The 22,828-nt window shown below is 44.0% G+C and overlaps 1 protein-coding gene across 4 annotated transcripts in view; it reads left to right on the forward strand.

The window, feature by feature from the left end:
- Nucleotides 1-22,828, forward strand: part of Spata13 (spermatogenesis associated 13) — a 150,646-nt gene that overhangs the window by 90,183 nt on the left and 37,635 nt on the right. For 3 of the 4 annotated variants that reach the window (XM_008824995.3, XM_029559577.1, XM_029559576.1), the window contains exon 4: nt 1,307-1,451. In XM_008824995.3, the coding sequence (XP_008823217.1) occupies nt 1,307-1,451 (145 nt within the window). Of the gene's footprint in view, nt 1-1,306; nt 1,452-22,209; nt 22,376-22,828 lie in introns of those variants that run through there. The other variant, XM_029559578.1, reaches the window with a different exon arrangement.

A 22,828-nucleotide genomic window follows, 5' to 3' on the forward strand; every position in this document is an offset into this window, starting at 1 on the left:
TGAGCAATACCCACCATTCTTTATTCTAATTTTGAGTGGTGGCTTTGCTGCTGGTTTGGACATAAACCCCATTGGACTCTCAGCGTATTTGACAAGTATTTGTCAAGTGCCCAGTAAGCACTTCGAGGTTACAGAACATTTGAGAAAAGACCTATCCTGGAGAAAGTCCTATTTCTTTGCCTATTGCTCAACTAGTACCACAGCCATGGTCATATAGTCTCAGAGCAATTTATGAGTATTTTACATGCTCAATTTCATTTTGAAAACCTGCTAGGTACTTTCTTGAATTACCTGTAAAACTCTCTGAAAAGAGAACTTCTCTATTAGGCTTGGATTGTGTGTTAACATTTTTCTTGCCAAGCCTAGCACAGTGTCTTACTTATAGAAAGCACTTAAAAACTCTGGCTTAATTCAACTGAGCTGAATTCTTAAAGTAAAATTAAAAGCCAGGTGTGGTGGCAAACACCTGTAATTCAAGCCCTTGGAAGGTAAAGGGGAGGATAAGTGAGCAATTCAAGGTCATCCTCAGCTATGTGGAGTTTGAGACCAGCCTGGTCTATGAAACATTGCCTCAAAACATAACAATAGCAACAACAAAATATTAAGTTGAGAAATACAAGATCTTTAAGATCTTTTTCTTTTAAGCTGTGCTACTTGTTGGAGAATAATTCTAAATGAAAGCAAATTGTAATATAGTTTAATCCAAGATGTAGTCTAGGGACAATATAAGGTACTTAGAACATATTTCATTTCTAAACATCAAAACAGTGTTGTGCCCAGGCCTGGTAGTAATTCCAGCACTCAAGAGGCTGAAGCAGGAGAATTGTGAGTCCAAGGTCAACCTGGGCTACAACAAAGCAAGGCTCTGTCTTAAAAAAAAAAAAAAAACAAAAAAAAAAACAGAAAAAACAACACTTGGAGGCCTGAGCTGTCTGACTGTGGCCCAGTCTCTCCTTCCTCAAGGTCTACTCTTGGCCAGGTATCTTCCTAACTCTGAGCTGGCAGCTATGGGAACCCTCTGCTCTCTAAACCTACTTCTCAGATGCTTCTTTCTCTTCCTGTTCCTTACTGATATGTCACCTACAAGTGGGATGAGATGTAACGGAGCCAGCATGATGCTGACTGTTGAAACTTTAGAGCAGTACATTGCCACCCAGCCTGGTGCAGCCTGCAGCTCTTGGCAGGGTTTGAAGAAGACATTGCACATCTGTGAGTGGCTTCAGGGTGAGAACACAGAAACATCTTGTGGCTCGCAGGAGCTGAGACTTCCTGGCACCTTCTCACAGCTTTTTGCTTCCTTTTACAGCCAGCAACCAGGCCTCCCGTGCCTGCACACCAGGTTCCGCCCTACAAGGCGGTGTCTGCCCGCCTCCGGCCCTTCACTTTTTCCCAGAGCACCCCCATCGGGCTGGACCGTGTGGGGCGCCGGCGACAGATGAGAGCATCCAATGGTGAGTCTTAGGGGGGTTTCTTCCATGCCCTGGAACCTCTCATTTGGCTGGTGCCAGGGAACCTGAGGCACTAGGATGAGGAAGGTACTATGGCAGTCTCCTGGGTAACTCTGGGTTTGAGACCTCTGCCTCCCTCCTGGTGTCTCCATACCTTAGTTTCTGCAATGTCATCCCAACATGAACCGACACCCAGGCTAGAGATCTGTGATCCCAGTGTGGCTGGGTGGTATCTTCTGAGGATGCTGGGCCCCTTGGCTGACCCATGTATCCCCATCTCCACTTTCACGCTCAGTGGCATTCTCCCTGCTGGCAGCCTCTATGTCCATACTTCCCCCTTTTTATAGGGACACCAGTCTCACTGGAGTGGAACACACCCTAATGACATCATCTTAACTTGTCATCTATAAAGACTGTATCTCCGTGTAGTTTATAGTTGGGTCTTGGGGCAAGGATGTCATCATCATTTGGAGGCTCCAATTCAACCAAAATGTATCTGTGATTGTACTGATAATTCAGCATGCCTACATGTGTTCAGAGATTAACAAAGACTAGAGAAGATGGAAGAGTCTTACTAGGCTATTAGAAATACAGAGGCTATCCCTACAGCCCCTATAGATATGCAAGCAGCCTATCTCATGATTTCTCTAGTACTTTTTTTGTTTATTAAAAATAATAATAATAACCTTAGGATTCTTTTGTTGTAAAAACAGCAAAACAAACAAGCAGTAAAACCTAACTGGCTAACTTAAGAAAATGAGGGTAGAGGGTTCAGGGCTAGAGATGTGCACAACTTAATTGGTAGAGTGCTTGCCCCACATTCACAAAGCCCTAAGTTCATTCCCCAGCACTGTATAAAACCATCCATGAGGCACATGCCTGTAATCTCAGCACTTGGAAGGTGGAAGCAGGAGGACTAGAAGGTCAAGATCATCCTCAGCCAGATATGGAGTTCGAGGCCATACATTAAACTCTGTCTTAAAAATAAGAAAAAAGGAGAATGTGCTGTAAGGGTGTCAAGTACTCTCAAAATTGATGGGATGGTTAGGGACTAGGTGGAACATGTATGATATCAGGATCACTCCCAGGAGACAAGGAGACACAGGAAGCACCAGGTACCACCAGGGGGCAGGGAAGGCCAGCCTGCCCTCCTGTCACTCTCCTGAGTCAGGCTCCTAGGATGGAGGCTCTACCTCTGTGAGCTCAGGTGGCTGAACACTACATGGGGTGGGAGTCCAGACCACCTTTACTCTGTATTTGTGCAGATGTCTGGGTTCCTTGCTATCAGAGTGAGTGCAGTTGAGGGTGGGTCTCACCTGGCAGGAATCTGTCCCAAACAAGGTGGTCCTACTTACATAGAGTTGTTGTGGTTTCCTTTCTTTCTCTCTGTCAAAAGTCAGTTAACCTACAAAGATATGTGGAGCCTCAACTATTATCCAGGTATAGCTGCTGTCATTTAGGGTACAGCCATGAATAACACATTTAAAAAGCTATACAGATGGCTTCTGTATTCTAGGGCTTCAGATCCTCAGAACCAGCTGACCACAGATTGGAAATATTCAGAAGAATTGCATTGTCACTGAACATGTCCTGGGTACCTCTGCTTAGGTCAGAACCTAGGGCTTCATGCATACTGCATCCTCTAGCCTTTTCCTGTTACTGTTTACTAACTAAACAGCTCTTTATATTGTATTTGCACTGTGCTAGGTATTATAAGCCATTCGGAGGTGATTTCAAGTACACAGGAGGATATATGTAGGTTATATGTCAAAACTGTGCTATTTTATGTAAGGGACTTAAGCATTCACAGAGGAGTTTGATATCCAAAGGACCCTGGGTCCTGTTTCCTCCCATAGAGAGGGAGGACTACAGATTCCAGCATTTGAAGAGATCCTTAAGGCGCCAGTGATGATTGTGGAGAAAATGAGGGTGGGTGGTGTGGTGGAGAAGAGGAGGGGCGGGAGGTGGCATCAAGTAGAGGTGTGAAGGATGAGGAAGAGGTGGTGAGGCTACTGAAGGAGAGAGGTCCCTGCCGAGCGACAGCAGATGCCCAAAGATAGGCAGGAACTTGATTCTACTGAGGAAGCCAGAGTGACTGAGTTCAGGAAACAGACAGAAGAGGGCACTGTGGTCAGAGGAGTGGCTGAACAGGAGGCATCCCAGGGCCTGAGGACTGGGGTATCCTAGTGTAACAGGAAGTCATTGCCAAGAGCATGGTGGGTTCTGGCTTGTACTTCAGAAGGGAAGGAGAGCAATGCATGATGATACACACCTGTAATCCCAGCACTCTAGAGGTTGAGGTAAGATGATTAGAAGTTCACGGTTAGCCTGGACTATACTGTGAGTTCAGGTCATGCTAATAAGCAAAACCCTGTTTAAAAAAAAAAAAATCAAAAAAGAATGAGAGAGAGAAGGAGAAAAGGAAGTGCAGTTTAGGGGAAGGCAAAGGAAACATCCTGCTTAGTATCCACAGAGGTAGTGACCACAGAGGCCACCCCTACTTCCTTTGGTGCTTATTTCCCTGGGGCAAGGGGACGGGACTGAAATGACTGGCCTAGGCTCTGACTCATGGGGCCAAGGCTGTGAACTCCAATGGAAGGACTTCTCCACTTGGGGATGAAATTCAGTTTCGACAGAGCAATTGCTGGATGGGAGGAGAGCATTTTGCAAGTGTGCTGTGGCATAACCAAAGAAGCTTCTGCTATGTTTACTCGTGGTTTCAGGCTGTGGGTTAGCATCCCTCAGTGATATGAGTCACGGGTTCACAGCATGTGCCCTGCAGGGTAGCATGGCAGCACCAGGGCATTGCTTCAAGCTGCCTTGATAGCTGCATTTCCTTAAGGTGGTGTTGGGTGTGAGCTATTCACTGGGCAGTATTAATAAGATGTCTTGGCTGTCCGGGCACCTTCAGTGAGGCCAGTGGAGTAGCAGTGGAGGAAATCTGTGTCTAGCACAAGAAGCTTTTCCAGTGAGGACAAATCATTGTTCCCCTCTTTTATGAAAAGGTTCATTGTAATCAACTTTCCACAAGTAGCTGTCTGGTTCCTACAGAGAACCATATCATCAGTGCTGTGAGAGGCAGGCCTGTGGTCTGGCCGAGACTAGGCATCCTTTCTGTTGTTGTGGCTTGTGGACATTGTGTTTTGTTTTGTTTTGTTTTGTTTTGTTTTGTTTTGTTTTGTTTGTTTTGTTTTGTTTTGTTGTGAGTCCACTGAGACACCCATCAAGGTGAATAAACAAGATTGGCCCACGCCTGCATCGCTGGCACTATGCCAGACAGTTATTATGGTATCTTTTGTGATGAGGATTTACACAAGACAGTTATCTTTTCAAACTTTGTGAATCTTCTGATATGCCCAGTCATCCTCCGGGCCCCAACCAAGGCACAATCTCTTCTGTGCCTTCCACATGTCTCAGCTATTCATCCAAGCTGTTAACTCTCAAACACACATGTCTGCAAGCTGACCCTGTCTGGAGAATTAAGAAGCGCCTCTTCCACAAAGGCTTTCCCTGTCCTGGTGGCATAAGGACCAGGGAAAGGATGGAAGAAGGCCTTTTGACAGGAAGATGACTCATGGTAATGGGATGCCTACCCCAGAGTGTCCTGACTTCTGCTGCTGCACAGACTCAGAGACCCAGTGAGGGCCCTGCATCTCACTGCAACACTGGCTAACACACAGATTTCCTGCTTCATAAGTCAAGTGACACCTCATTAGAGCTGCTCATTAGATTTATTCCTAGAGACCAAAGATCAGTTAGGTACAACAAGAGCCTTCATGGGTCAGAACATACTGAACTATGCCTGCTGACTAGAACAGTAACTGCCCACTGTCTCCATGACAGGAGCCCCACTTGCATTGCAGTCCAGGTCTCCATGGTAACAGAGGTACCCCCCCACCCCTACCCCCAGCCTAGAGAGACCAGTCTGTAGCTTAGAAAAGTTGCCACTATGTTCATTTTCTGGCTTGGAAGGTAGAGCCTGAGGGGTGGTAGGGCTCATGCTGGGCCATCTCCTGACTTTCTGTCAGCCATGTTAGGTTTCCCTTTCTTTCTAGATGCTAAGAGGTGTTTGGTGAACTTATCACCAAAGTTGTGGAATGACCCTCAGCCTGCAAATTAAATACCAGTGGCATCCGAATGAATACAGTTGGTTTAATTCAAGTTATGTTCAGTAGTATAGTGAGTGAACAGTGTTTGGGGTCCTGATACCAACAAACCAGTTAGTAAAGAGATTGTTTTGAGGCTGGGTGTGATGACTAACCCTATAATCCCAGTATTTAGGAAGTGGAGGCAGGAGGATCAGGAACTACAGACTAGCCTGGGCTACATAGGATAGCCTGTCTCAAAAATAAAACATGGCTGGGCATGGTGGGGCACGCCTTTAATCCCAGCACTCAGGAGGCAGAGGCAGGCGGATCTCTGTGAGTTCAAGGCCAGCCTGGTCTACATAGTTCCAGGACAGCTGGGGCTACAGGGAGATCCTGTCTCAAAAAGACCAAAAATAAATAAATAAATAAATGGGAGACCCTGTCTCAAAAAGACCAAAAATAAATAAGTAAACAAACAAACAAAACAAACAAGAACAAATACGAGAGTCAGGTGTCATAACCCACACTCTAATCCCAGCAATGAAGAGACTGAGGCAGGACATTGTTAACTAAAAAGCTAGCCTGGGCTACTCAGTGAAACCTGTCTCAGGAAACCCAAAGCAAATTTTAAAAACATGATTTTGAGAATCAAATGGAATTTTCATAGGGACTGAATACTTGACAGCATGAGTTGTCAGTACTAGCTAGGACACTGATAGTATACATGCCCAAGCTGCTCACTGCTGAATTGCTGGTAATCAGAAAGGTTGACAGGTCTGTTCAAGGCCCAGCCTGCAGGAAGTAATGAAGGCAGAGGAGCTCCTCCCCATCCTTCCTTCTCAGGCTCAGGGGTATGATAGGGTACTGGGGCAGCAGGCTGGGCAGCTCTTATGGGAGGATCTGTGCCTTCTCTAGAACATCACAATGGATCCGGACTTGAGTTACCAGGAAGGGTGTTAAAAGACCACTCAAGTGCCTTGGAAGATTTAACAGCTAGCATCTAGATGGGGCTAGCAACAGAAAGTAGGGAGCTACAGAGAATCAAGGGAGGCCTGTTTAGTCTTCCAGTTATTTTAGGGGTGTGTAGGCAAGACCTCAGCCTAGAGTGGTATTTTTTTAGGTGCCGTCCAACTTGTTGTGTTTTGTTGTTGTTGTTTGTTGTTTGCTTTTTGAGGCAGGACCTCTCATTGCCCTGGAGTTCATCTACTCATGTAGCCAGCCCCAGTGACCTACCTGTCTTCAACCCTGGGATTACAAACATGCAGCACATGCTCACCTTTTTTAAACTTTATTTTACATGGGTTCTGAGGATCCAACTCAGGTCCTCAGACTTCCAAGTCAAGAACTTTACTGACTGAGCTGTCTCTCCAGCCCCCATTTTTAAGTTCTTGTTATATATATACATACAGAAATATTTTCTACATAAAATTATATAAAAGATTTGTTTTCCAAATACCCAGAAAAGTTGATGGGAAATAGTTGAAATATTGGAGAAATATTAGTAATTATATATTCATCACATTCATTTCTCAGCTTCTGTGAGTACCTGAAAATACATTTCCTCTTCCCTGATTAGGTATTCTCCAAACCCTCAAATCAAGAGATCTCCAGGCTTGGTGGTAGAGCACCTGCTTAGCATGTGGGAAGCCCTGGGTTCTATCTCAATCCGCAAAGAATAAAGGAAATGATACCTACAACTCCAGTTTTCTCAAGATACAGAAATTGAGTACTAGTTGTTCAGGTTTTCTTTTCTAATTTGTTGTTCTTTTGAGAAATGGTCTTGCTATGAACATAAGCTCATCTCAAACTCATGATCCTCCTGCCTTCACTTCTCAGGTACTGGGATTACAGGTACGCACCATCACACCTGGCTTGTTCCCATCTGCCCACCTGCCCGCCCTTCCTTCCCAATAAATGAAGGCCTATGCCTTCTTAGAGAAGTGAGTTTTCCCTTCTAAGAAGTTGCCGCCATGTGTGCTGTGCTCTTTCTAGCTCTGGGCGTTTCTCTTGAGCTGTTTGGAGGGAGAATCAATCTTATCTCTTAAGAGTCCATACAGTGAATGAAGGAAGCAGTCTCAAGTGCTACTTATCCACTGCATGGTTTGGGTGTGGTGCTTGAGATAATAGAATAAGGATAATGAATCACAGTAGCACTTACAAGTGTCTATAAAGTTCATCTACAAAAACCCTGTGGTCATCCAGGTGTGGTAGTGTTTGCCTGTAATCCCACGACTTGGAGTCTGAGCCCAGCATGGGCTACTGCTACATAGTGAATTCAAGATCAGTATGGACAAAATAGTGTGACTACCCTATCCTGGGTTCTGGGAATAGAACTCAAGGCCTTGAGCATGCTTGTTAGGCAAGTGCTCTGTTTCTGAGCTGTATTACCAACACTAAAATTTTTTTAGTTTGACTATCTCCCTAGGTTTTCCAGGCTAGCCTTAAACTTGCCCTATAGCCCTGGCAGGCCAGGAACTTCCTTGCCATCCTCTTACCTCAGCCTTCGAGTTGTTAAGATTATGACATGTGCCACCATGCCTGGCCTTCTTGGTGCCCCCTCTACTTCCATACCCTACCCACAAATACATTTGAATCTAGATTCCATATGTCAGAAAACATGGTATTTGTCCTTTTATTTTTATTTACACTTTATTTTTTATGTGTATGAGTGCTATGCCTGCATGTATGTAAGTGCACCTGTGTCATACAGTGCCCACAGAGGTCAGAAGAGGGAATCAGATCTCCTGGAACTGGAGTTACAGACAGTTGTTGGCAGCTGTATGGGTGCTGGGAATCGAACCCAGGTCTTCTGCAAGAGCAGCCAGTGCTCTTAACCTCTGAACCATCTCTCCAGCCCTGGTGTTTGTCCTTTTTAGTCTACCTAGTCTACATTTTGGTCAGAAATCAAATCTGATGAGTTTTTGAAATTCTTATTTTATGTCCATTTTACTTTCTCCTTATCCCATCCAGCCAGTTCAAGTAAATTTGCTTTTAAGGTAAATCATGATTATTTAAGCTGTCTTCTAAAAAGGAAAATGTCTAGTTTCCTTAGCATTTAAACTCTAGTGGAATTTGTATGGATCATAAGCAAAATTCTAAGGCATGCCCATGCACTGAAGTCAGTAGGTATGGGTAGATCACTTTCAACAAATCATATCTAGGGACTGGGGAGATGGCCCAGTTGGTAAAGTACTTGCCACAGATACCCTGAAACTGGCCACTGCTTTTGCAGTGGTTTACAGTGACAAAGAATTAAAAGCTGGAGGAGATCAGCATGAGGAAGCAGATAATGTAAAATTTCAAAATAAATTTCTAGATTTTTTTGTTTTTGTTTTTATTACTGTTTTTGGTTTGGTTTGGTATTTTTTAAAGAGTTTCCCTCTCTAACTCAGGCTACCCTAGAAACCACTATGTAGACCAACCTGGCCTCAAACTCGAAGCAGTCCTCCCCTTTCTCCCTCCTGAGTACTGGGATCACAGGTGTATAGCATAAATTTCTTAATGATTAAAACGAAAATCCAGTATGTGTATATAATGTGCTAGTATTTGCCTCAAGAAGAACTTGAGGACCATTTTAAATAAATATTCTGAAAACAGTATTAGCGGTGCCTTCTGCTTCATCATACTATTGATAATGTCTCCCACTATTACCCATATGGAAAAACAAATGCAGGAGCATTTTCTGGGGCCAGGACAGTCAGAAGAGGTAGCTGCCAGCCCTGTTGCCCTCTTTCTGGGTGGACCCATCCCTATGAGTTTAACATCTGCAAACTGCCCCTGGGTGTGGCTTCTAGCCAGTGTTTTGGGCCTGGCCTGGTGGTGCCCTTCCCAGACCACAGGGAATGGGAACCGTGGGGTGTTCAGCAAGGTTAAGCCTTGCAAGACCCCTGGGGGGATGAAAGTCCAGTGCAGAAATCACCTAGCTGTTCTGGCTGTAGGTTGTGCTGGGTTGGATACAGAAGGCTGCCCAATGCCTCCTTCCCTGCCTACTTCCCTTTTGACATCTGATAAACTTTTCCAACACAAATCTGAGGTTGATTGATCAAAAATGTACCAGACATTCTCGTGTTTGAGTCCTAGCAGTTTTAAAATATAACTGTGACTTATTCATAGATGTTTTCCACAGGGACAACTCCCAGTTTGTCTCATTCATAGTGAAACTAATACATCACTCAAGAAGTGGATTTAGGTGTGTATTTATAATTTTCCCAAATTAGCAGCAGATACATCAGGTGTAAGAACACAGTGTATTGGTTCAGTGTTTTTATTGTTCACTTGAATTATTAGGGAATGCCATCAGGCCTGGCTGTGGGGGCATAATCAGTATTATCTCGGGAAATATCACACCTACTCTGAGACTTTCTGAGCTGGACTTACACACTCACTTATTTTGTGGTGATGAGGTGGAACCTGGTATACTAGGCAAGAGCTCTCCCATTGGGCTACCTCTTTAGCTTTAAATTTTATTTCTGTTCTGCTTTTTTATCTGTATTATTTGGCGTTTTCCTTTCCTTCCCTTTTTTTCATTTGTTTATAAGTTAGATTTTAAATGTGATTTTGGTTTCAAAGAAACATTTATTTGTTTATATATTTATTTATGGCTTTTTTGCAACAGGGTCTCCCTGTAGCCCCAGCTGGCCTAGAACTCTCTGCGTAGACCAGGCTGGCTTCAATCTCAGAGAGCTACCTGCCCGTGCCTCCCAAGTGCTGGGATCAAAAACATGTGCCACTATGTCCTGCTTAGAAACTTTCTTTAAAAAAAAAAAAAAATCATATGGGTATGGTAGCCCATACTTGTAATCCCTGTACTTGGGAAGTGGTGGCAGGAAGATCCCAAAATTCAAAGTTATCCTTGGCTATGTAGTGTGAGGCCTTACTGGGCTATGTAAGTCCCTGTCTCAAAAACAGGGCAAGCTAGATACATTGTATATGTGTATGAGATTGTCAAAGAACAAAAATATTTAAAAATGATTGAATAATTGCCAGGCATGGTGGCTCATGTGTGTACTCCCAACACTTGGGAGGCTGAGGCAGGAGTATTGCCATGAGTTTGAAGCCATCTGGGCTATATATATGAGTTCAGGCCAACCCAAGCTATGGTGTAAGACTCTTGACTCAAAAACAAACAAACAAAAAAACCCAGGGAAGATGGCTCAGTGGGTAAAGTGTGCTTGACAAGTGAATATGAGGACTTGAGTTCAAATCCAGGGGTGGTTGCATAAACATCTGCAATCCCAGCATTGTTACAGGGAGGCAGGAGGATACCTGAAGCTCATGGGTCAGACAGCCTGGCACAGGCAGCAGAGGAAACAAGAGACCCTGTCTCAAAGCAGGGTGGACGGTGAGGACTGGGTCCTGAAGGAGTCCTGTGACCTCCACACTGGTGCCATTGTACGTGCAAGCTGGGGGGGGGGGAGCGAGAGAGAGAGAGAGAGAGAGAGAGAGAGAGAGAGAGAGAGAAATCTTTAAAAATGAAAGGAATTTTCTTGTTTGGGGTTAGTATTCTGTCTCTGTTATAAGTGAGACCCCATGCCAGATGTAGGGTAGTTATAAAATGCTGGAGCATGCTCCCATCAGCTGCTTGTACCAGACACCCCTGAGAAGGGTGTTGTATCTAGGGAGTGCCAAGAACACCTGGAGGCAGCAACATCAAAGTTGAGACTTGGGTCAAGTTCCTGTTGGGGAAGCTGTGTTCCTGGCTAAGGGAACAGTGTGAGCAGAGGCAGGGGCCAGGGGACTAACATGTGGAAAAACAGAGTCTCAGCCAGTTTCATGCCTCATGCCTGGCAGGTGAGAACTGGCTTCCGGAACAGACTGGATGCCCACAGCAACCAAAGCTTGCTACCCACTACTTTCATGGGTTCTCATGGGTTCATTTGAATCCTTGCTGGGAGTCATGACAGGCATATCTGCCACATTCATTATTACTATTATGGATTAGATTATACTATTAGATGTTACATGTGCAAATAGAAGATTGAAAAGCTCCTCAATGAAATTGAGCATTTTGGAGGGACTCAATAAAATGTGAATTACTTTATGAATTGCTTTAAGAATATCTTTCAGAATTGATAATGAACAGTTTGAAAAATGTGGTGTTACCATGCCAACATTATAGTTACATCTGAATAAACAGCCTGGCTCTTGTCTTTAGTTCTAAACCTAGAGGACACCCATTCCCCCAGATGTCTCCTGGAGCTGAGCTGCTGAGTCATGCCTCACCCATACTCTTCTTCAAAACCATTTCTCTAGCATTAATTTAGGAAACTGCAAGCTTGGATCCACTTTTATCAGACAGTCTTGCCCTTTCATCCCTAGGCCTAAAACCTCCTGTACACAATGTCAAGATTCTTCTTAGTCTTCATTGTTTTCAGTGAAGATGCACTACCTTTTAGTGCTTTAATATGTTTAATTCACATGCATACCTACATTCATTCACTATATTCCGGTGGAGCAGCAATTAAGGTTCTGAAGGATCAAGGTCAGGTGCCCAGGTTGCAAGAGCACATGACTCAGTGAGTTTGTTTGCAGTAGCTTTTTGGTTGCAAGGTTAATTCAAAGTCATTAGTCCAGATTTGGTCCATTTTATAAAAGTCATTCCTATAGAAAAATGGAAAAATCAAGGAATCTGTCCTTTTACTGCCTCACCACTGTCTGATTTTACTGCTGTGCTTTAAAGAAGCCAAAGCTGGAGGTCATAACTGATGCATCATGGTGGGAATTGGGCAAGAAAGAATGTGCAGGATGAGTCCTGGACCTGTGTCACCAGGATCAGGATCAGAATGAGCAGAAGTGCCTTTACGTGTTCTCAGTTAAAATGCTTACAGTGCAACTCCAGGACCAGTGTCTGTGGCTTGCTCCAGATGGGGGTACAAGTAGCCTGGATTGCTCCTGATGGGAGAACCTGAGTGCCCATAGACCCAAGGCAGTGGCAGAGAGAGGTTTGGGGGACAGGCTGAGAGAGCAGTCTAAACCAGAGATCCAGCCACCTGGAAGAACAAAGAACTGGACAGCCAGGTACTGCCAAAGATTTTGAGGTGGGATGAGATGGTCATATTTACATTTCAGAATCATGGTTGGCTAGATGATGGAGTGGGAGGCATCTCTTGCTTAATGTAGTGGTCCAGATAGCTCTGAAGTAGGAAGTGACAGTAATACTGGGGAAGTGAACAGCTTCGAGGTCAAGAGAATTGTCTGGCTGGATGCTGTGGGCAAGGGAGGTGTCCACGCTGACAGGGATGCCTGGGTGACAGGGAGCAGGAGTGTGGGAGAAGAGCACTAAGGAACTCATCTCCATCTACATGGGTGGAGCTGGAGCTCTTAGCTCAGTCTTCATCAGGCCATTGATCACAAGGCTCAGATGAGGGAGAGAGGGACCCAAGCTGTCGGTAAGGACTTGGGGCAAGGGTGAATGGGTGAATGGGTGAATGAGGAAGAGGGCATTGCTCTGGGAACAGGGAACATTTGAGTACCAGTAGAGGAAAAGAAATGGACAAAAATAATAGCAGTAAGTTTAGTCCCAGGAAGCAGGGTCTTGAGGAAGTAGTGATAATGTTTAATACAGGCTCCAGGAGCTTGTGCCTGCAGTCCCAGCTACTTGAAAGGCTGAGGCTGGAAGACTGAGCACAGGAGTTGAGGGCCAGCTTGGGTATCATAGGGAAACTCTAAAACCTGTCAAATGCCAGCAGAGGCAAAAATGAGCAATTCATGTGAGTTTGGTGGCCTTGGAAAGATCTTCAGGTTCAGCACTAGGGTCAGGTTTTAAGATTGAAGTGTTTTACCTCTTTTGCTTGCTTACTCTGTGTGATGGTTTTCTCATTTTATAGTTGAAAATACCCTGTAAATGCTAAGGACCAATTTAAAATGACTTGTGAGTATTTTTTATTCCAAAAAAATACTTTGGAACTACATGAGAGTATCTGAGAACTCATTAACATGAATGTGCTGGTGTTTATCTTACTAAATAGTTCTGGTACAATAAACATATCGATAAGTGCACATCAGAATCCATTCCTAAGATTGGGTTGTGGCTCTGCCATAGAGTCCTTTCCTAGCATGCCCAAGGTCCTAGGTTCCATCCCCAGCACCACAAAAGGAATAAGAAAGAAATTCCTTGGTTTAGAATTATGGTGTAATATTCTAATGGCATGAGACTGTGTTATTAGTCTTATTTCTATATGATGTTCATAGACTTACTGGCCATTCAGGAGATATGTCTATTCAAGGTTTTTGCCCAGTTTTCATTTTGTTTATTTGATCATTCTGTTGTTATTATGAGAATTTTAAAAATACATACTCTGGATATTAACCTTGCTCCCACTCAAAAAGAAAGAAAGTGAGCGAATTTATTCGAATATACATGCTTATGTCATTTTCATTTGATTTTTTAATTAAAAAATTGAACTATAAGAAGATATGCAATCATATTTCTTTTCAGTCTTAGGTGTATATGTGTGTGTGCATTGCTGGGAATCAGGTTCCAGGGCATACTAGGCAAGGCCTCTACTGCTTTACCTCCCCAGCCCCCTGCAAAGTCTTGTAGTATGTGGTGCACACTTATATCATCCCAGCACTCAGGAGGCTAAGATAGGAGATCAAGACCAGCCTGGACTTCCTAGAAAGACTATGTAAAAACTGAAAACAACAGCCAAAAATCAAAAGTATTACAGCAAAGTTAAATTTATTAAAACACTCTGGAATTATTTTTCATTACATTTTTTTATTTTGTGTGTGTATGTGTGTGTACATGTATGTGCCACAGTGTGCATGTGGAGGTCAGAGGACAACCTGCAGGACTTGTTGGTTCTTTCCTTCTATCTTGTGGATCCCAGGAATTGAACCTAAGGTCTTCAGGCTTGGAGGCAAGTGCCTTTACCCATCTTGCTAACGCCTGGAATCCTTAGTTTGTATGATCAAAGCAATGAAAGTTTTTTTCCCCTCCTTTGCTTATGGTTTTTTTTTGTGTGTGTGTGTGTGTGTGTGTGTGTGTGTGTGTGTGTGTATGTCTGTGTCTGTGCCTGTGTTTGTTCAAAAATTCTGTTTTACTATTTTGGAATTAACAAATTTACATATTGATAGTTCACTTAAAGGTGGATCACCTGTTTCTGCTCTTCCTTGGTACAATGAACACAATAAAGTAATGCAGTCTGAGAGGAAAAGAGACTCCTGCAGCTACTCTGGTCTTATTCTGACCTAATCACTGTTGGGGTGACTTTTTGATGAACAGACCTTTGGGCTCAAAAGCGAAGGTAGGATGTCAGTTCTGTATTGAGACTGACCAGGGGCAAGTCACCAATCTCAAAGTCTTAGTGTCATCAATAAAGGGAGAAATGAATTGATGATCTCTGATGCACAGAGGTGTAAGACTGACCTGGTGCTCAGTGTGAGTGACTGATGTGATCAGTGATGGAGCGTGGGTTTCATGGGGAAGGGAGATGATGAGCAGTGAGCTGCTCAGAGTTACTTATTCAACCACACTGGCTTGCACTCCAACCTAGACAAGCCACCTTATCTAATAAGTAGCCCGGAGCTCTCAGAATCAGCATGGACAGTGTGCTGGTTAATTATTACTCAGAGATAGGTTAGGCTAATTTACAATACATACACTGGGTTATTAGGGTGAAAAACTTTGAATCTTTCCCACCAATTCTCTTGACCCCCAACTTCAAATCACTACATAATTATCCAGGGATTTTCTAAAAATGGAGGTTCTAGCATTTTGTTGGAAGCAAAGAAGAGAAGCAGTAGCCAGTGCTGAGGAGTGCAGGCGTGGTTGCACGTGTGTGGGCAGGCACCTGAGGGAACTGACTCCTTTGAGCTTGACTTCTGGCAGGGTGTGGTGGTACAGATCTGTAGTCTCAGTGCTCCAGAGGCTGAGGCAGGAGGGGTGTGAGTTTGAGGCCAGCCTGGGCTGGAGATGGGTGCAGCTCAGTTGGCAGGATGCTTGCATAGCTTGACCCTCCCAAAAAACCCTTTTGTTTGATGATAATGATGATTCAGCTTTGTGTGTCTGCTTTTGTTTCTATGTTTGCTTTTTTAAAAATTACTTTTAGTGTGTGAGTGCATGTGTGCACACTCATGCCATGGCATTCATGTAGATATCAGAGGACAATTTATGGGAGTCGATTCTTTCCCTCTGTGTGGATCCCCAGGATCAAACTTCGTTAAGCAAGTGCCTTTACCCACTGACCCATCTCACCAGTCCCCTGTTTGCTATTTAAAAAAATTTTTTTTGATTTATTTTTAATTGTTTTGTCTTTTTGAGACAGCATCTCCCTGTAGCCCCAGCTAGCCTAGAACTCACTATGTAGACCAGGCTGGACATGAACTCAGAGATCCACCTGCCTCTGCCTCCTGAGTGCTGGGATTAAAGGCATGTGCCACCACACCCAGCCTATTTTTTTAATTTTATGTGTGAATGTTTTGCTTTCATATATTAAAGTAAGTGTACCACGTTTGTGCAATGCCCTCAAAGGCCAGAAGAGGCCATCAGATCCCTCAGAACTGGTGTTAAAGATGGTTGTTAGCCATCATGTAAGTGCTGGGAACCAAACCCCCAGGTCCTTTGCAAGAGTAGCCAATGCTCTTAACCACTGAGCCATCTCTCAAGCTCCTTGTCTTACTGTGTGGCCCAGAGTGGCCATGAAGTTGCTCTCTTGCTCCTCCTGTCAAGCCCTGGGATTACAGACAAGCCCTACCATGTCCAGCATGCTTCTGCATTTTCTTGAAAGTGTGAAAAATTCAAAAGTTTCCTTTAAATGAAGAAAGAGCCAGGCGTGGTGGCTCACACTATAATCCCAGCACTCTGTCTGAGGCAGGAGGATTGCTGACAATTAAAGACCAGCCCAGGCTACACAGTGAAAACTTGTCTCAAGCAAAATCAGAGAGAAATATAAAATTAGATCTTAGCTGCTCAGTGCCTGTGGAGGGCAACAGGGGAAGCTGGTTGAGGCTGCGTGACCCTGCCTTCATGTGTCCTGCCTGTTCCAGCCTCCCTTTCTTGCCTGACTCTATACTGGATACCGAGGGATTTATGGTATTGGCTATACTCACTTGTAAAACTTGATGAATCTGCTTACTTATCTGTAAACATATCCTAGCAGCAAGCGTGATTTCCTAAGACTACACAGTAGAATTCAGTCTCCAGCCCTGCTGTGAGATAGTGTGAATTCCACTGAATCTGAGGAATCCAGAAATTGTGAAAGGCTTCCACCGAAGAAAGGAGGGTTACAGACAGGACCTTGGGTTCCTGAAGCCAGCTACCTACAGAAGTGGAGATTATAGGAGCTTCAGCAGCAGCATCTCGCTGGCTTATCATCCTCTGTAATCAAGAGTTTAAAAGGAACCATGCTTTCTAGTCTCTGTCTCAGAAAAACATGATAAAGAATTCAACTTTTTTTTTTTTAAAGACACAGGGTCTCACTATGTATGCAGCTCAGGCTGACCTTGATCTCTCAATCCTCCTGCCTCAGCTTCCTCCAGTGCATGTGGGTGCTGGGAATCAAACCCAGGTCCTCTGGAATTACAGGTGTGCACTACCACATCCAGCCCAGTATTTAACATTTTTCCAGCAAACTCATGACATTTGTCTTCTTGCAGTTCAAGTATTCTCCATTTTATAACTCGTACTCGTGTCTGTTCAAGTCTTTATAGTGTAGTAGAATTAAAAGGAAAGCTTTCTCAAAATACTGTGTATCTAATTCCCAAGTTTCAGAAAGTGGCTTTTAAAGGAAAAGAATGAATATTAAGCCCCTGGGAAGGAAAGCAGAGCTAAACACCTGACTTAGAATCCCCAAGTTCCGGTCCTGGGTCCCTGTGACTGGCCCAATCTTATAGAGAAGGATCCTCAAGGCCCAAGTTTGGGCCTTGCCCAGCTCAGCTGAGCACCTCTGAGGTGGTCGGGAGTGATGCTGGCACTCGATCCAGACCACACAGGTATGATGATGTTTAACTACCCGTAGAGATACTGAGGTGAAGATGAATACAAAATAAAGGTGAAATGTGTCCTGGGCCTCGAAGGCAATCCTCCTGTCTCAAACCTTTCCAGTGCTGGATTACAAGTGTAAATCCCCTTTAAATTGTTTTTAAATTAATGTAGTGTGTGTGTGTGTGTGTGTGTGTGTGTGTGTGTGTGTGTGTGCAGGCACCCTGTCATGTGCCTGGTCAGAGGACAACTTGCAGGAGCCAATTTTCTCCTTCTACCATGTAGTTCTGGGGATGGAACTCAGATCTTGACACCCTTCTTCCCTTTAAAAACATGACATTTACACCCGAGTGGTTAACATAAAAGCAACATTGTTCACCCAAAGCAGCAAATTTTCTAATAGATGCCTTGTATCTTTTTTTAGCTCTGTAGGTGTGATTTACATAAAAACAGTACAAATACCTCCTTTTAAATAAAAAATAAAAAAAAAATAAAAAAAAACCAAAAAACATTTAAGCCAGGTGTAGTGGTGCACGCCTTTAATCTCATCACTTGGGAGGCAGAGGCAGGTGGATCACTTTGTGTTCAAGGCCAGCCTGGTCTACATAGTGAGTTCCAGGCCAGCTGGGGCTACAGGGAGACCCTGGCTCAAAAAGACCAAAGGAACAAAAAAACATGACATTTATGCACTGTGTGTGTGCACATGTGTATGTGTTCGTGTATGCACATACCATGGCACATGTGGAGCTCAGAGTACAACATGTGGGCGTTGGTTCTTTTCTACTGTGTGAGCCTCAGGACTTGAACTCAGGCTGATGGCACGTACCTTCACCCACTGAAGTTCCTTTCTACCCAAGACAGCATCTATTTAAAAAATATTTTGTTATTTTTGTTTTATGTTTATGAGTGTATTGCCTGCACCTCTGTCATGCAATTGCCCTTGGAGGTCAGAAGAGGGCGTTGGAGCCCCTGGAACTGGAGTTATAGTTATTAGCCACCATGTGGGTGCTGGGACTCGAACCCAGGTCCGTCCTCTGCAGGAACAGCCAGTGCTCTCAACCGATGAGTCATCTCTCCATCCCCCAAGACAGCATTTTTTGAAGCACAGTTTTATACTTGTTTCTGCATCAATCCAAGTTCTAGTTTGTCAGTGCCCAGCTATAGGGTATCTTGAAGTGAGTTTTGGAGCATATTGGTTATGGAGGGGAGATTAATGCTGGAACCCTTCCTTTACGTCATCAAAACTGAATTTCCTGTGGCATGATGTGTTCAAGTCTACTTGGCTCTTAGGAGCAGCAGTGGCTTTGAAGGCACAGAAAGATACTTTTCCTTCATGGCTGTTCTTAGAAGAGTGCTTGGTTCTCATAGTTGTTCTTAGGCCATGGTTCTTACGAGCTATGGTGATTGGCCACCCCTTCTGTGCTGCAGAATCTATCAGTCACACCTAAGCCCAGCCTGCCATGGCTGTACCTGCACAGCCTACATGAAGTGTCTAAGGTTGTGGGTTACTGTTCTGTTAAGGTTGTGGGGACTGTTATGTTGTATGAATGTTAGATGTGTCTTAGATATCTCTGATACCAGCCTGTGACATGTTTGTCTTTTGTCTGTTTATTTGTATTTGCTCATGTTCCTGTACATGTGTGTTGTGCTGGGTATTAAACCTAGGTACTCACATATTCTGGTAAGCACTTTACCAATGAGCTATACCCCTGTCCTTTTTATTTTTCGTTTTGAGACAGGTTCCCATTAAGTTGTGAACTTCCAGCCCTTCTGCCTCTGCCTTCTGAGTGCTGGGATTAAAGGCCTATACCACCATGCCTGACCTACTTTCTCCTGATTTCTAGTATTTGCTATCAGTATATGATTTGGGATGCTCTACTTGTCTAAGTTCTCTCTTAGCTCAGTGTTCTCTGTATTGCTGGAAATCAGTATTTCCATTTTATACATTTTATTTATTTTTATTTTATGTATGTGAGTGTTATGCCTCTGTGTTGTACAGTGCCCAGGGAGGACAGAAGGGGTCATCAGATCCCCTGGAACTGGAATTGTGGATGATTGTTAGCTGCCATGTGGGTACTGGGATTCGAACTGGGTCTTCTGTAAGAATAACCAGTGCTCTTAACTGCTGAGTCATCTCTCCAGCCCCCAGTATTTCCATTTTGCCTGAGGTTTTCTTTGGAGCATTGGAAACCATAGACTAATCCCTGAGCACTTTTTAAAAACCTAAAAATCAAGTCAGTCCCCCCCCCCCCATATACATACTTATATGTATGTATGTGTGGCGGCCAGAGGTCACATTGGGTGTCTTGCTCAATACCATTCCTTTTTTTTTGGTCTTTTTGAGACCGGGTCTCCCTGTAGCTCCAGTTGGCCTAGAACTCACTATGTAGACCAGGCTGGCCTTGAACTCACAGAGCTCTGCCTACCTCTGCCTCCCAAGTGCTGGGATTAAAGGCATGCACCACCACACCTGGCATCCTTTCCTAATTTTTGAGAGAGTGTCTCTCATTGGTTGGTCTGGAGTTTGTCATCAGACCCCAGACCTCACACGTGCTAAGCCAGTTCTCTACCACCAAACCACACTCCTTCCAACCCTGAGTCATCTTTTTAAAATTATTTATATATTTTTATTTTATGTGTATGAGTGTTTTGCCTGCATGTATGGAAGTGTACCCATGCATGCAGTGCCTGCAGAGGCCAGAAGAGGGTATCAGACACTCTTGAACTGGAGTTGCAGGTGGTTGTTAACTGCCATACAGGTGCTGGGAACTGACCCCAGGTCCTCTGCAAGAGCAGCCAGTGCTCTTAACCCTGGAGCCATCTCTTTAGTCCCCTTAAATCATCTTTTAAAACTTTCTTTTAAAGGAAAGATTTCACTCTGACTTGGTTATGTGTCTATTTCACCATAGTTTTAGTTTTTTGTTTTTTTTCTTTTTAAAAATAAAACAAAAATTTATGTCCAATAGTTTTGGATGCCAGGAATTCTAGCGTCAAGGTGCCAGCATCTGGTGAGGGCTTTACTGCTTTTGATAACATGGGTGGTGGTATCACATCCAGAGCAAAAGAGTGTCTCTTGTGAGTTTTTTTCATTGGTTGGTTGTTTTTTTGAGGCAGCATCTCTGTTAATCCATGCTGGCCTCTAAGTCATGATGTAGCTGAGGATGACTCTCAACTCCTGATCCACCCTCCTAAGTGCTGGGATTACAGGTGTGTTAGGGGTTTTTGAAACTATAATTTCCTAAGGAATTTTTCTTAGCTAGAGTCAGGGGTAGAATATAACAGATAAATGGAAATAGCCAGAAATACCTGAAGTCTGCAACCTGGTGTACAGTCAGCCAAAGGGTTATAATTAATTAGGCAGCCTTCGATTCTAAGTTATTGTGATTTTTTAAATATTTTGTTTATCTTTTGAGACAGGGTTTTATTTTGTAGACCAGGGTGACCTGGAACTCATATTAATACTCTTGCATCAGCTTCCCAAGTGTAAGAGTGAGCCACCACATCCTAGGGGTCTGTGTGTGTGTGTGTATGTGTGTATGTGTGGGTGTGCATGTGGAGGGGGGCATATGTGTGTGTGTAGCTGGTGCCCAAACCGACAGCCTTGTATATGGTAAGCACATACTCTCCCACTGAGCTGCACTTAAACTCTGGTGCTGTTGGTTGGTGGATTTGTTTTGAGGCAAGGGCTCTATGTAACCCAGGTTAGTTTTGAACTTGCTATTGTCCAGCGTGCAGGGCTTATAAGGATGCGCCACTGGACCTAGCTTGATGTTGTGATTTCCAAGGGAACTGGATATTACTAGTCACCTAAGGTATTTCCACCTGTAGTGGCCCAGAACACCTAATCTTTATCACTTCCCAGTGAGGTGCCCCAGCTGCTCCAAGGCAGGAGGCATATGGGTGTTCCAAGTGCCCCTGCTCTGCATGTGAGGAAACAGCTGCCAGGTGGAAACTTCCCCTTACTGAAGGACGGGCAGCAGTGAGTCGTGCTCATGCAGATTTGAACACGGGCTCACCACTGTATTTTTCCAATCACCTTTATTGCTTTTTTAACCCACGTGTTGAGAGACGGTCATGTGACTGCAGCTTTGCCTACGTTGTCTCATTGTTCATAAAGTTAAAAAGGCAGTGACTTCCTGTCAAGAAGAAATGGAGGAAGCACACTTTTAACAGCTGTGTCACAATATGAAAGACCCTTTGCTCATTGTTGATTATTTGGGAAATGCAGAGAAAATAAAGAATACCCACACTGTTAGTGTGAAGACCCTCCTTCAAAATAAAGCCTGTGTTTTGCAACAGCAACAGATATAAGCATTACTTTCATAGAATAGATCCTACACATACTTATTTACACAACTGTCTTTTTTGTATATTTGTGTTTTTACACATCTTTTAAACAAAAGTCCCTTTATGATTTCATAAATTTACAGTTAGTGTAATGTATCATAACTCACATTTTTGGCATACCATGCTGTGAAATCTCAACTCCATTTCTCACACTTGGTGACCTCTGTGCTTTTCTCTCTGAAATAGATAGCTTTGGAAAAGCTCTCTGAGGGGTAGAGCAACTCTGGGGGCTGGAGTTAAAAGCAGCGCATTTCTCACACCGGCTACTGTCGGCAGTCTTTTCTTTGCCTTCGTTTAGAATTTCCTCCCGAAGGTCCGTGCGCTGTGATGTAGCTGAGCGACTAAGCCTGAGTCACTGGCAGCAGGCTGTCAGTTTCTGGGCAGTTCTGGGTAGGAGTGCACACAGCGCTTGAGTTACCGAGGCTGCCAGCCTGACGGACTGTCCTGCAGGATGAACTGAGGACTGGCTTCCTGGGACACACCCTCACCCTGCTCTGAGCATTCAAACGGAAGGATGGTAGCTAGAGGAGAAATAGCAAGATTTTGGAGTCTAGAAAGCCTTCACATGGGTATGTGTGACAGATTCTTTTACGGGGCAGTGCTGCTGACTCTTCTCTTTCTGAGCTGCAGCACACATTCTTTCTCCCCTCTCCCTTCTCCTCTCCTCTCCTCTCTCCTCCCCTCCCCTCTCTCCCCTCTCTCTTCTCTCCTCTTTTCTCTCTTCTCCTCCCCCCTTCCTCTCTCCCCTTGGTCGTGTTTGGTCGTGTTTGAGTACAAACACTGAAGGAAAAAGGAAAAAATACTCTTTCTAGGCAAGAGCCCCCAAGAAGTTCTTGTCATAGATGATCCATGAGGAAACTGATTGTGTGCATGACACAGTAGTCAGAATGAATGATAAAGCACTAGGAATCAAGTGTGGACTGTCTTTTATGAGTGGTGGGACCTGGTGTTTGTTACTGGTGTTGTTACTGGGTTTTATTTATGTTTAATAAGATTCTTTTAAGACTATATGTGTGTGTGTG

The sequence above is a fragment of the Nannospalax galili genome, unplaced genomic scaffold, assembly GCF_000622305.1.
Source record: "Nannospalax galili isolate Female #2095 unplaced genomic scaffold, S.galili_v1.0 scaffold488, whole genome shotgun sequence".
In the NCBI taxonomy this organism is placed as follows: Eukaryota; Metazoa; Chordata; class Mammalia; order Rodentia; family Spalacidae; genus Nannospalax; species Nannospalax galili.